This window comes from Mastigoproctus giganteus, chromosome 8 (assembly GCF_048544385.1).
Source record: "Mastigoproctus giganteus isolate SK-2022 chromosome 8, ASM4854438v1, whole genome shotgun sequence".
NCBI classification, from domain to species: Eukaryota; Metazoa; Arthropoda; class Arachnida; order Uropygi; family Thelyphonidae; genus Mastigoproctus; species Mastigoproctus giganteus.
Window position 1 is genome coordinate 54,062,769 of NC_143582.1, and position 12,720 is coordinate 54,075,488.

Below are 12,720 nucleotides of genomic sequence, written 5' to 3' on the forward strand. Positions count from 1 at the left end.
CAGACCTGAATGAGGCAACACCGAGAATTACAAAGAATGTAGAGAAAATAAAAACAGCTTTCATAGCATGAACAACTCAAAGTGTAATTAAAATCCATTAGATTAAGACACAAAGAATTGGAAGAGATGTAGCGGCTGTCATCTGTTTGGATAGAAAATCAAACAAAAAACAAGTTTGCTTACGACAGAAGCAAAAGCATTAGCAATATTTTATTACGCAATAGTTGTAATAAAATACGTAAGTATTTTATTACGATTATTTATAGTGTTTGGTAATGTTTTGGTTACAAATGTGTGTTCAACCTTGGGTGGTCGGCACCTAACTCCATTTTTCCCATAGGGCCTGTTGTTTATATTGCATGAGTTTACATTGCACGAGGGTTTCTAGGAACACAACTATCGTGCTATACGAGGACTGACTGTACCTCATCCACATCTGACATTGACTTTTGGACAGATCCATCTATCTAGAATTCTAGCTAACTAATAAGCTCCCAAGTATTTTTGTATAAAAGAGAAAAAACCTAGTTGTTCATTCCCATAAAAAAAAAAGAGCCCACAATATCTTATACCTTTTTTCGTTTTTTCTGTGGCTGTTCATAAAGTCCATTTTGATATCTCAGAAACATTGAAGGATATCTTTCAAAGTACTGGATACAAAACCTAAAAAGAAAAGAGTGTTTTCAATATAGTACAGCTTTACAGAAATACATATTATTATCTCAACTCAGTAAATAAATAAATAAATATTACTACTGTTTTGCTCTGACCTCATTCATCAATAAATAAAGGAAATATATTTTTCAAATATATAGTATATTTCCTTTAACCAAGACAACTAAACTTTTATTCACAGGCTCACGTAATAATGTTCAGGTAACATACATCGTTACTCTTCAACTAAGAGTAATGATGTTACATGAACGTAGTAACCATACTGTTCTCCAATGCATAATTTTTGAGAAGAAAATTAAAGAAAAATATTTTTCTACCTAATTTTACATGACCGTCAATCCACTACAGAAATTTTCATAAAACAGAATGTCACTCTCTAATAGGTATTCAAATTAAAGATTTGTGTGAAAGATTTTATTGGGTCATCTCATACAAGTTAGAGATGAATAAAAATCACATGCTAAACAAATGAAAAATCACAAGATCTTTGCTTGGTTTGAAGAAAGTACCAATATACTGCAATAAAAAAGACAGTTTTAAGAGTGAAGTGGAAACTACCGATTGGTCAGTCTGACTTCAGTGATAGAGATCACAGTACAGAATCACTTAGATAGAAACGGAATTCTGAGGGAAACACAGTATGGTTGTGTAAAGGAGAAAATCATGTTTAAACAGCCTGGTTAGGTATTTTGAGTCACTCATGAGCTAGATATAGAAAATAATATCGCATTGTTTACTTTGATGTACCAAGCAGAGCACTTGGCTCAGTTCCACATGAGAAGTTATTGTATAAGCTCGAATATGTCAGAATCACAGGGAAAATCCTTAGGTGCATTGCAGGGTAGATGACAGAGGGTTGTTTTTTGATTTTCTTAAATGGTATTGATGAAAGGATACAAGACAATGTCAAAATTTTCAGATGACGTCATGATCAGTACAGTGGTTAATGTTCAGTGTTAAATAGCACTTCTTCAGGATGAAGCAAAACAGACTGTCCTGAAGAAGCATGACTGCTATATTCTTATGCAGCAAAATGCAAGGTTTTGCTGCATAAAACTTCCACATGAGAATGCATAAAACTTCCACACTATTCTCCAAGTGCTGCATAAAACTTCCACACTATTCTCCAAGTGTAAGCACATTTTTGGGTTGCTATTCCCCAAGTGTAAGCACAACTGCTTACACTTGAGGAATAGCAACCCAAAAATGACATATACACTTGGTGGAACTGAATTAAAAACAGAGAAATAAAAGGATTCAGGAGTTAGGATACAGACATGAAGTTCTCCAAGCAGTGTAGGCTAGCAGCAAAGGGGGCCCACAGCATCCTATCAATGATTTATTGAACATTTTCTTGTAGAGACAGGAAGATCATAGTCCAGCTGTGTAACACAATTGTAAGACGATACTTGGAATACTGTGTTGAAGTGTGGAGACTGCACATAAAAAAAAAAAAAATAGAGCTTCTCGAAAGGGTCCAAAGGCAGACTGATGAGATTGACAAAAGGGCATCCATATGAGGAGAGACTTCAAATATGTGGGCCATAGTTGTTATTATAGGGTTTTAGGTGACTTACACCATATTGTGCCACTGTGCATTATATCTGTATAAGTGGTGTGTGTGTGCGTGCGTGTGTGCGAGTGAGTGTGTGCGAGAGAGAGAGAGAGAGAGAGTGTGTGTGTGTGTGTGTGTGTGTGTGTGTGTGTGTGTGTGTGTGTGTGTGTGTGTGTGTGTGTGTGTGTGTGTGTGTGTGTGTGTGCGCACAGGATAATTTGCACGAGGCTGACAAACCTAGAATATCTCATGAGGAGTGAGCTACAGGATAACTAGGCACCTTAGAGACCTAAACGAGGCACATAAGGCTCCAAGAGGAGAAAGTAAAATGAATGAGGTTAAATTTTCATTGTTATAAATGATTTGAGAACTAGGGAACATAAATTCAAATTACAGGGGAAGAGGTTAAACTGGATTACAGGATGTTTTCCTTTAGCCAGTAAGCTGTTAATTATTAGACTGTTTCCACCTTTGTTGATTGAGGATGACTGTTGTCGTTGTTGTTATTTGGTTTTTAGGAGTATTAGCAACTAAGGCCATATTGCTCCGGGGATATGCGGTTGTCATTTCCTGACCTTTCCACATCCTCCGTATTTGGTGGTCACGGGCTCGAACCCCGGTCTGATCAAGAAGAGTGTGCTACGCACTGCTGCTCCTGCCCACCTGGCTGCGGAGGCACCCGAGGATGACAGCTTAGGGAAATTAAAAGTTCAGCTTACATGAGGAGGGAGTGAAACAGGTAGTTTATTTTATATTATTTATTATTTTTTTAATTAATTGATAATTACATAATTTGTTTAGGGCAATAGCCTCAGGTTAAGAAGAAGTTAACTAATGTATAGGTTTGTGCTATAGCATCATTTAAGTATATCTCATATTGTGAATACCTTCACAATGAGTTGCCATGATATTGCACTAACTCGAATAAGCAACGCTTCACCAATGGAAAAGACTACTGTTACTTATTCTCAGTGGATACCACCACACAGACAGCATCGTTTCAGAACTTATTGGCTCTTCATTGGTGGGTACTCTGATGTTGCAATGATGACAACCCAGTTGCGAAGTATAACTCTATAAAATGAGAGATGCCTGATGATGTGCAATATAGTCTTCTTCGCTGGTGAAGCATTACTTATTCATGGTAGTGCAATATCAGGGCAACTCGCTGTGAAGGCATTCACAATATATATATAATTAAATGATGCCAATTTGTAACTACCTAGTAGTTGGCTACGTATAAACATGATGCTATAGCATAGCATCATGTTTATACGTAGCATCATGTTCATATTGTGGAGTTATACTTTGCAACTGGGCTGTTATCACTGCAACACCAAGGTACCTGCCCACCCACCGATGAAAGACCAACAGCCATGAAACAATCACCAGGGGGAACCTGATATTCACGGAGTTTCCAAGAATAGGTAACAAGTCTTCTCTACTGGGGAAGATTTGCCTATTCAAGGAGTTTATAAGTTTTTGAGTTGTGTGAGTATGAAGAGTAACCGTCCCTTTCTCTCTTTCGACGGCATTTCTTCCTCTTCCTCTCCTACTATCACTTTCCTACACTTTTTGCTTTCCTAAGTCTAATAGGGACAGTATGTGGATAACAGTCTTATCCCATACCATTTTGCAAACAGTGCCATCTTGGTGGTGGTGGTATCTGCCAAGAATAAGTAACCAATTGTGAATCGTTCCTTATTTGATGTAGTGCAATATCATCGCAACTCATTGTGAAGGCATTCACAATATGAGATATACTTAAATGATGCCAATTTGTAACTACTTAGTAGCTGGCTACGTATAAACATTTTTTAATTAATTTATTATTTTTTGGCTGGTGAATGATAAGCCCCAGGCTTTCTTGCACCATTTACCTGAAATCTGGTCTGATGTAGCCAAGTGGTCAGGAGCGAGAGTGCAGTAACACACATTTTGAGTGGACCGTGGTTCAAGTCTGCATGGCTGCTAAATGCGATTAACAACTGTATTCGTGATTTATTGTAAACTCCTCTGAACTAGAACCAAGCCAGAGTAAAAACAATGACACATGACACAGCTGAGTGGTCACAGCAAGAGTACAATAGCACACACTCTTTGAGTTGACTGTGGTTCAAGCCCATGACTGCTAAAAACAATTAACAATTGTATTCATGATTTATTGTAAACTCTTCTAACCTAGTGGTTGCGTCAGAGTATAAACAAGAATGTTTAATACCAAATGATAAAAGCTAAATGAAAGTTGATTTTATTTCTTACTGCATAATCATAAATATTGCAGATGGTCATTTTGTGACTAGTTTCCTAGTAGGGCAAGTAAAGTTATTGTTCAAGTTATTGTATGTACTGGCTTCAACTGTTTAGGAAATAAAAACATTTAGAGCACAAAGTAAAAAGTAGAATTGGTAAAGGGATGGTTCAGGGTTGACCTGGATGTAATGTACACTGGAATGCTAGAGTCAACTCTTCAACTTATCAATGTTTTGTACTAAAAAGCAAAGTATAGCAATGCTTCCCACTTTGTTGATGAAAGAATGGGATATTTAATTTTTTAAATCAGTTAACACTTAAATGCTTGATATGTTCTAGGAATGTTAATTTTTTGTCAAGGAAATGCATATGCTTGACTGCACAGGTATTAATTGCTCCATTTAGATTCAATTCCAAATCAGAATGAAGGTTATGTTTTCTACAAGAGTGAATATAAGTAGTTTTTTGTGGAGAAAATTGAAGATTGGTTTTGCCCAAGTATATCCTTTGCTGATGGATCCTTCTAATTGTCTTTCAAATCATTGCAGATTGAGAGACAGCAAATGCTAAAGTTTTCTACATAGAAAGTAGGCTACAGTGATTGGGTGTTCATCTGCTATTGTATTCATTTTGATTGCAACAGGATAGCAATAAGTACTAATGAATGTTTCCCTCAGACTTGGAAAGTAACAATGTCTTCAAAAGATCTGTAATGAAAATTCGTACTTATCCACATAAACCGTAACTGCTGTATCTTTGTCCAGACACAGCAGTTTTGTATATGTACATCTCTAAGAATTCCAAGAGATAGGTGGTGTCATATACCTCTTCAGTGTCTAAAAAGACAGCAATTTGATATTCCAAGCACCCAAGTGACATGAAACACCACAGACACTGTCTATGTGAACTGGATAGTTTACAAGTTTTAGAAAGGAATTTCTTATGCTGTTCTCCATTTTTTTTAGTATGATCCATTTTTCCTTATTCCACACTGAGATGTGTGGGAAATGTCATTATTTTCCAAGAAACAAACCGCTTGTTAATCATCCTTTTCCAGAATTTTACAAATACAAGTACTCCTGCATGGTGCCACTATTTTGGGAATGCATTTTCCATATAGATATTTCTTTAAGAGTTTTTTTAAGTATAAGTAATTTCCCTACAATGCAAGGAAGCCACAGACTTTCTGCACTAGCAAAAAAAAAAGTAGATAAAATACAAATATCAGCAGAGGCAACGACTTCCTACAATCTAATCTAAACCCCTTGTAATATGAATTATAGTCCATAGTTCTGGAATTCTTTACAACAGTGATATTTTAATAATCTCTCAGAACCTTGTTATGTTTGTTTGTTAGTTAGTTTGGTTTTTAGGAGCATTAGCAACTAAGGCCATATTGCTCCGGGATATGCGGTGGTCATTCCCTGACCTTTCCGCATCCTCCGTATTTGGTGGTGACAGGCTCGAACCCCGGTCTAATCAAGAAGCGTGTCCTACGCACTGCTGCTCCTTCCCACCTGGCTATGGAGGTGCCTCCCTCAGAACCTTATAAACCTCGATCAGGTCCCCCCTAAAGCTCCTAGTTGCCAAGTTCTGTAGCCCATATAAGTTTTACCTCACATGGTCATCCTTTTGCTCATATCACCATATGAGCTGTCCATCTTTCAACCCTTTCAAGAAGCTCAATGTCTTTTTTCAGATGAAGTCTCCATACTTCACACACTATGCCAAAACAGCCTTACAACTGCTTTATACAGCGGGATCATGACCATCCTATCTCTACAGGATAGTGTTTGATAAATAATACTTTTTACTTTCTGAGCAGTATAAATAGATAGCCTGTTTATACTGCTCAGAAAACTTAATATCTGCCTATATCATACCTTCCAAATTCATTTCTTTTTCTACTGTTTTTAATTCAACGCCACAAAGTGTATAATTTATTTTGGGTTTGCTATTCCCTAAGTGTAAGACATTGCAATTTGCTTTGTCAAAACACAGCTGCCACTTTTCTGACCATTCCCAAAGCCTATTAAAGTCATTGCAAAGGAGTGCTGCTTGGCACTGATCATTAATGATTATCCCAATCTTTAAGTTGTCCAAAAATTTTGACATCATGCACCTTATATTCCTTTGTCAATGTCATTCATGATAATCAGAAACAACAGTGTTCCAAGAATGAATCCTTGGAGTAACTCATTTCTGAGATTACACCACTCTGAAGAATATCCATTAATCACAACCCTCAGCCTTCTGCTCGGCAGAAACCCTGCGATCCATCTTAGAATCTTTCCAGTAATCTCAACATGTTCTAGCTTATACTGTAGCCTCTCATGAGGGACTGAGACAAATTACTTGCTAAAATCCAAATAAACTATGTCAAAATTGTTCTCTACATCCAGCTTAAGAGTAACTATGTCAATATAGTTTACCAGGTTATATATGATTAATAGTTGAATATGATTTTTTCTTAACAAAAACTAGGCTGTGTGTCCTTCAGGATACCATTTCTACCTAAATGTTCCTAGATGCACTATTAATCACTATTAAGATTTTCCTTAAATCAAACGAAAAATCTTTTCTTTTTTTTTTATGAAAACCCCAAACACGAGAGGTATTGGAACCTATAGTACTTAGTGCTGTGCTTGAGTTGGAGGTTGAAAAGACGAAAGAAGATATTTGTTGACATTAGACTTGAACTTCTGTAGACTGTAATTTTCAGGAAATACGTACGAAAGGTTGTTCCAGAAAACAGCAGTTGAATGAATAGTAGTAGTAGTAGTGGCATGTGATGCAAGAAAGCAAATGTATGAGCTTATGCAGCATCAGCCAAAAAAAAAAAAAAAAAATCACACCATTCCATCCAAATGCCTGTCCAGTTCCTCCATAAATTTATTCAACCTATCAACTTCCACAACGACAGATGGAAGTTTGTTCCAGCAATTAACCACCCACCGGCTAAAGGCAAATTTCCGCACATCTGTCCTTTCTTAATTTGAATTTATGCCCCCTTAGGTTCGTAATCTGAACAAGTGGAAGGATCCCATCAGAATTCAGCGTGCTGAACCCATTCAAGGCCTTATACACCTCAATCAGATCACAGCGGCGCAGGTGCCTAGTCTCCAGCCACTGCAATTTGCAGGACTTAAGCCTCTCTCTCACAGGTCACTGATGAAAAAAGCCGTGAATTAGGGTTGAATTTGAAAGTGTCTGCAATTCTGCCCACACACGATACGAGGGAGTATATGATGAGAGCCTTGTCGATCAATTCGGCCCTGCAAAGATTGTGCACGGCTCAAGGGATAGAATTTTTTTCAGCCAGGACTGTACTTGTTAACAGAAGAGACTGCTTCTACAGGGATAGGATACACTTAAATAGAAAGGGTGCAAGAATATTTGCTGATGCTATCGAGGCAGTGTTAGGTGGGTCGGAAAACTGATAGCTTGGGGGGATACAAGGACTAATAGTTTAACAGTAGCCGCAGGCAGAGGTGAAGGTGATTCTTGCACATCTTCTATTAGAATAAGTAGCGACCTGGAGCGAGGGGTGTTGGGGGTTTCAGGGACGGATGGCAGTCGTCGTGAAACAGGTGGGTATATGGGATGTGTTAGAGTAACTAAAAATAAGAATAGGTGCATGTATACCAATGCTAGAAGTATAGTAAATAAATTTGATGAATTTGAAGTGTTGGTCAAGACATCAAAGGCGGATATTGTTGGGATATCAGAGACGTGGTGTCACACAGATATAAGGAATGCAGAACTGGAATTTGGGGAGTACAATGTGTACAGAAAGGACAGACAGAATAGGAAGGGAGGAGGTGTTATGCTGTTAAGAAAAAACATAAAATCAAAAGAAGTGCATCCAGTTGATATAGATGAACAGTGCACTGTTGTGTCAGTTTGGTGTGACATGAGCACTGCAAAAGGAAAAATAACAGTAGGAGTGTGTTATAGACCTAACGACTTGAATGAGTACAATGAACAATTGTACAGAGAAATAGAGTGGGCTAGTTATTGTTTGTTATTTGGTTTTTTTTTAGGAGCATTAGCAACTAAGGCCATAGTGCTCCTAGAATATGCGGTGGTCATTCCCTGACCTTTCCGCATCCTCCGTATTTGGTGGTGACGGGCTCGAACCCCGGTCTAATCAAGAAGCGTGTGTTACACACTGCTGCTCCTTCCCACCTGGCTACAAAGGCGCCCGGTGGGCTAGTAAATCGGAATGTCTTATAATGGGGGATTTTAACTTCCCAGATATTGACTGGAACTTGTGGATTGGTCACTCACACACTAGTCAGACTTTTGTGGATTTATTGGATGATTGTTTTTTACAGCAGCATGTTCAAGAGGCAACCAGAGAAAGTAATACTCTTGATCTGGTTATCAGCAGTGATCATTCATGTATTAGGAATTTGCAGATAAAAGAACCACTAGGTGGCAGTGATCACAGTGTACTGACGTGGGATTTACTTAAAGATTTAATTACCATCAGGGGTAAAGGAAAGGGTTTTTGCTTCCATAAAGGCAAGTACAGTGGTCTCCGACAGTTTTTAAATTCTGTACAGTGGGATCAACTGACGATGTTACCAACAGTAAATTCTATGTGGGAAGTATTCAAGGAATTAATCGTGGAAGCTACTAAATGTTTCATACCTATTAAGAAATATTGTTCAAGGTTTAGGCCTAAATGGTTGTCACATGACCTAACGAGACTCATAACAGAGAAGAAAAATGCATGGGATGCATATAAATTATCAAGCGACTCAGAAGCCTATGGCAGATAAAAGTTAATCTGTAATCAGGTCACAAAGGAGGTTCGGCAGCGAAGGCAGATTACGAGAAATCCTTGGCAAAAGATGCTAAGAAAAACAGCAAGGATTTCTTTACTTATATAAACTCTAAAAGGAAGGGGATGAATCAGATTGGTCCACTTGACATCGATGGTTCGACTGTTGATGATCCTGCTCAGATAGCAAACACATTGAATGAGTATTTTGCATCTACATTCACGCGTGAGGAATTATTAAGGTTTGAAAATGACAGAAGGTTATCAAATTGTAGCAGGATACTTAATGATTTTGTAATAACTGAGAGCAAAGTGGAAGAGAAACTGTTGAAGTTAAACGTAAGAAAAGCACCTGGGGTGGATGGGATCTATCCAGTTATATTAAAGGAGGTGGCAAAGCAACTAAGCAAACCCTTAGCCATATTTATGAGAGCGTCCTTGGACTCAGGGGAGGTTCCCACGGACTGGAGATGTGCAAATGTATACCCAATTCACAAAGGGAGATCGAAGGGTGACACGAGTAATTACAGACCAGTTAGTTTAACTTCTGTTCCTGATAAAATAATGGAGTCACTGGTTAAAGATGCATTGCAGGATCATCTAGACAAGACTGCAGCAATAATTCAGACACAGCATGGGTTTGTTAAGGGAAAGTCTTGTCTAACAAATTTGATAGGATATTGCGATGTGGTTACAAAGGAACTGGATGCAAAAAATAATTTTGATATCATATATTTGGATTTCAGGAAAGCTTATGACACTGTTGCGCATGGAAGACTATTGTATAAATTGGAGCAGAATGGTATTAAGGGTTAAGTTGCTACAATGGATAAAAGGATGGTTAAGTGGGAGAAGACAGAGGGTGGTAATCAATGGGTGCTGCTCTTCTTGGACTAATGTTATTAGTGGGTTCCCACAGGGTTCGGTGTTAGGTCCACTGTTGTTTTGTATATTTATCAATGATACTGATGAAGGTATATCAGGCTTAATGTCGAAGTTTGCAGATGATACAAAGGTAGGCAGGGTTGTTAATGACAGTAATGGCAGTGTGCTACTGCAACAGGATCTGGATAATTTGGGCAGGTAGGCTAAGAAGTGGCAACTGAAGTTTAACCTTGACAAATACAAAGTACTGCATATGGGTAGAAGTAACCCCAGAGAAACGTACCAACTGTCTGGTACTACACTTAAGTGGTAGAAAAGGAAAAAGACCTGGGAGTAATTGTGCAGGCAGATATGAATTTTTCTGAGCAATGCAGACAGGCTGCCAGGGCAGGTCATGGGGTTTTGTCAATGATATATAGGAATCCAGACCTGTACGCAGGCCTCCAGACCTGCGTACAGGTCTGGAGGCCTCATTTTAGGAAGGATGTAGATTTACTTGAGCGTGTACAGAGAAGTGCAACAAGATTGGTGAGGGGAATGAAGGGATCCTCTTATCAAGAGAGGCTTAAGTTCTGCAAATTGGAGTGGCTGGAGACTAGGCCCCTGCGCGGTGATCTGATTGAGGTGTATAAGCCCTTGAATGGGTTCAGCACGCTGAATTCTGATGGGATCCTTCCACTTGTTCAGATTACGAACCTAAGGGAGCATAAATTCAAATTAAGAAAGGACAGATGTAGAATAGATGTGCGGAAATTTGCCTTTGGCCAGCGGGTGGTTAATTGCTAGAACAAACTTCCATCTGTCGTTGTGGAAGTAGATAGGTTGAATAAATTTAAGGAGGAACTGGACAGGCATTTGGAGGGAATGGTGTGATTTTTTTTTTTTTTGGCTGATGCTCCATAAGCTCATACACTTGCTTTCTTGCATCACATGCCACTACTACTACTACTACTCTCTTGATAAGAGGATCCCTTCATTCCCCTCACCAATCTTGTTGCCCTTCTCTGTACACGCTCAAGTAAATCTACATCCTTCCTAAAATGAGGCTTCCAGACCTGTACGCAGTACTCAAGGCGTGGCCTGACCATTGCCTTATACAGAGGGATAATCACCTCCTTTTCCCTGCTAGCAAAATTCCTATATATCACTGACAAACCCCATGACCTGCCCTGGCAGCCTGTCTGCATTGCTCAGAAAACTTCATATCTGACTGCACAATTACTCCCAGGTCTTTTCCATTTTCTACCACCTAAGTGTAGTACCACACAGTTGGTACGTTTCTCTGGGGTTACTTCTACCCATATGCAGTACTTTGCATTTGTCAAGGTTAAACTTCAGTTGCCACTTCTTAGCCCATCTGCCCAAATTATCTAGATCCTGTTGCAGTAGCACACTGCCATTACTGTCATTAACAACCCTGCCAACCTTTGTATCATCTGCAAACTTCGACACTAAGCCTGATATACCTTCATCAATATCATTGATAAATATACAAAACAACAGTGTACCCAACACCGAACCCTGTGGGACTCCACTAATAACATTAGTCCACAAAGAGCAGCACCCGTTGATTACCACACTCTGTCTTCTCCCACTTAACCATCCTTTTATCCATTGTAGCAACTTACCCCTAATACCATTCTGCTCCAATTTGTACAATAGTCTTCCATGCGCAACAGTGTCAAAAGCTTTCCTGAAATCCAAATATATGATATCAAAATTATTTTTTGCATCCAGTTTCTTTGTAACCACATCATAATATCCTATCAAATTTGTCAGACAAGACTTTCCCTTAACAAACCCATGCTGTGTCTGAATTATTGCTGCAGTCTTGTCTAGATGATCCTGCAATGCATCTTTAACCAGCGACTCCATTATTTTACCCGGAACAGAAGTTAAGCTAACTGGTCTGTAATTACTCGTATCACCCTTCGATCCCCCTTTGTGAATTGGGGATACATTTACACATCTCCAGTCCATGGAAACCTCCCCTGAGTCCAAGGATGCTCTCATAATTATGGCTAAGGGTTTGCTTAGTTGCTTTGCTCCCTCCTTTAATATAACTGGATAGATCCCATCCACCCCAGGTGCTTTTCTTACGTTTAACTTCAACAGTTTCTCTTCCACTTTGCTCTCAGTTATTACAAAATCATTAAGTATCCTGCTACAATTTGATAACCTTCTGCCATTTTCAAACCTTAATAATTCCTCATGTGTGAATGTAGAGGCAAAATACTCATTCAGTTTGTTTGCTATCTGAGCAGGATCAACAGTCGAACCATTGATGTCAAGTGGACCAATCAGATTCATCCCCTTCCTTTTAGAGTTTATATAAGTAAAGAAATCCTTGCTGTTTTTCTTAGCATCTTTTGCCAAGGATGTCTCGTAATCTGCCTTCGCCTGCCGAACCTCCTTTGTGACCTGATTACAGATTAACTTATATCTGCCATAGGCTTCTGAATAAACGAGGAAGATGAAAAGTTGGTTCTGTGAGTTTCAAGTTGGACAGTAAATGGATGTTAGCTGGTGGCGGCACGTGTTCGGACTGTTTTGAAAGAGAGAG

General features: G+C 38.8%; 1 protein-coding gene across 1 annotated transcript in view; it reads right to left on the bottom strand.

The window, feature by feature from the left end:
- The window catches only part of LOC150081532 (midasin), a 1,449,634-nt gene that overhangs the window by 1,411,453 nt on the left and 25,461 nt on the right, over positions 1 to 12,720 (bottom strand). Inside the window, exon 3 of the mRNA XM_090380238.1 lies at positions 573 to 663. Coding sequence (XP_090236364.1) covers positions 573 to 663 — 91 coding nt within the window. The remainder of the gene's footprint in view (positions 1 to 572; positions 664 to 12,720) is intronic.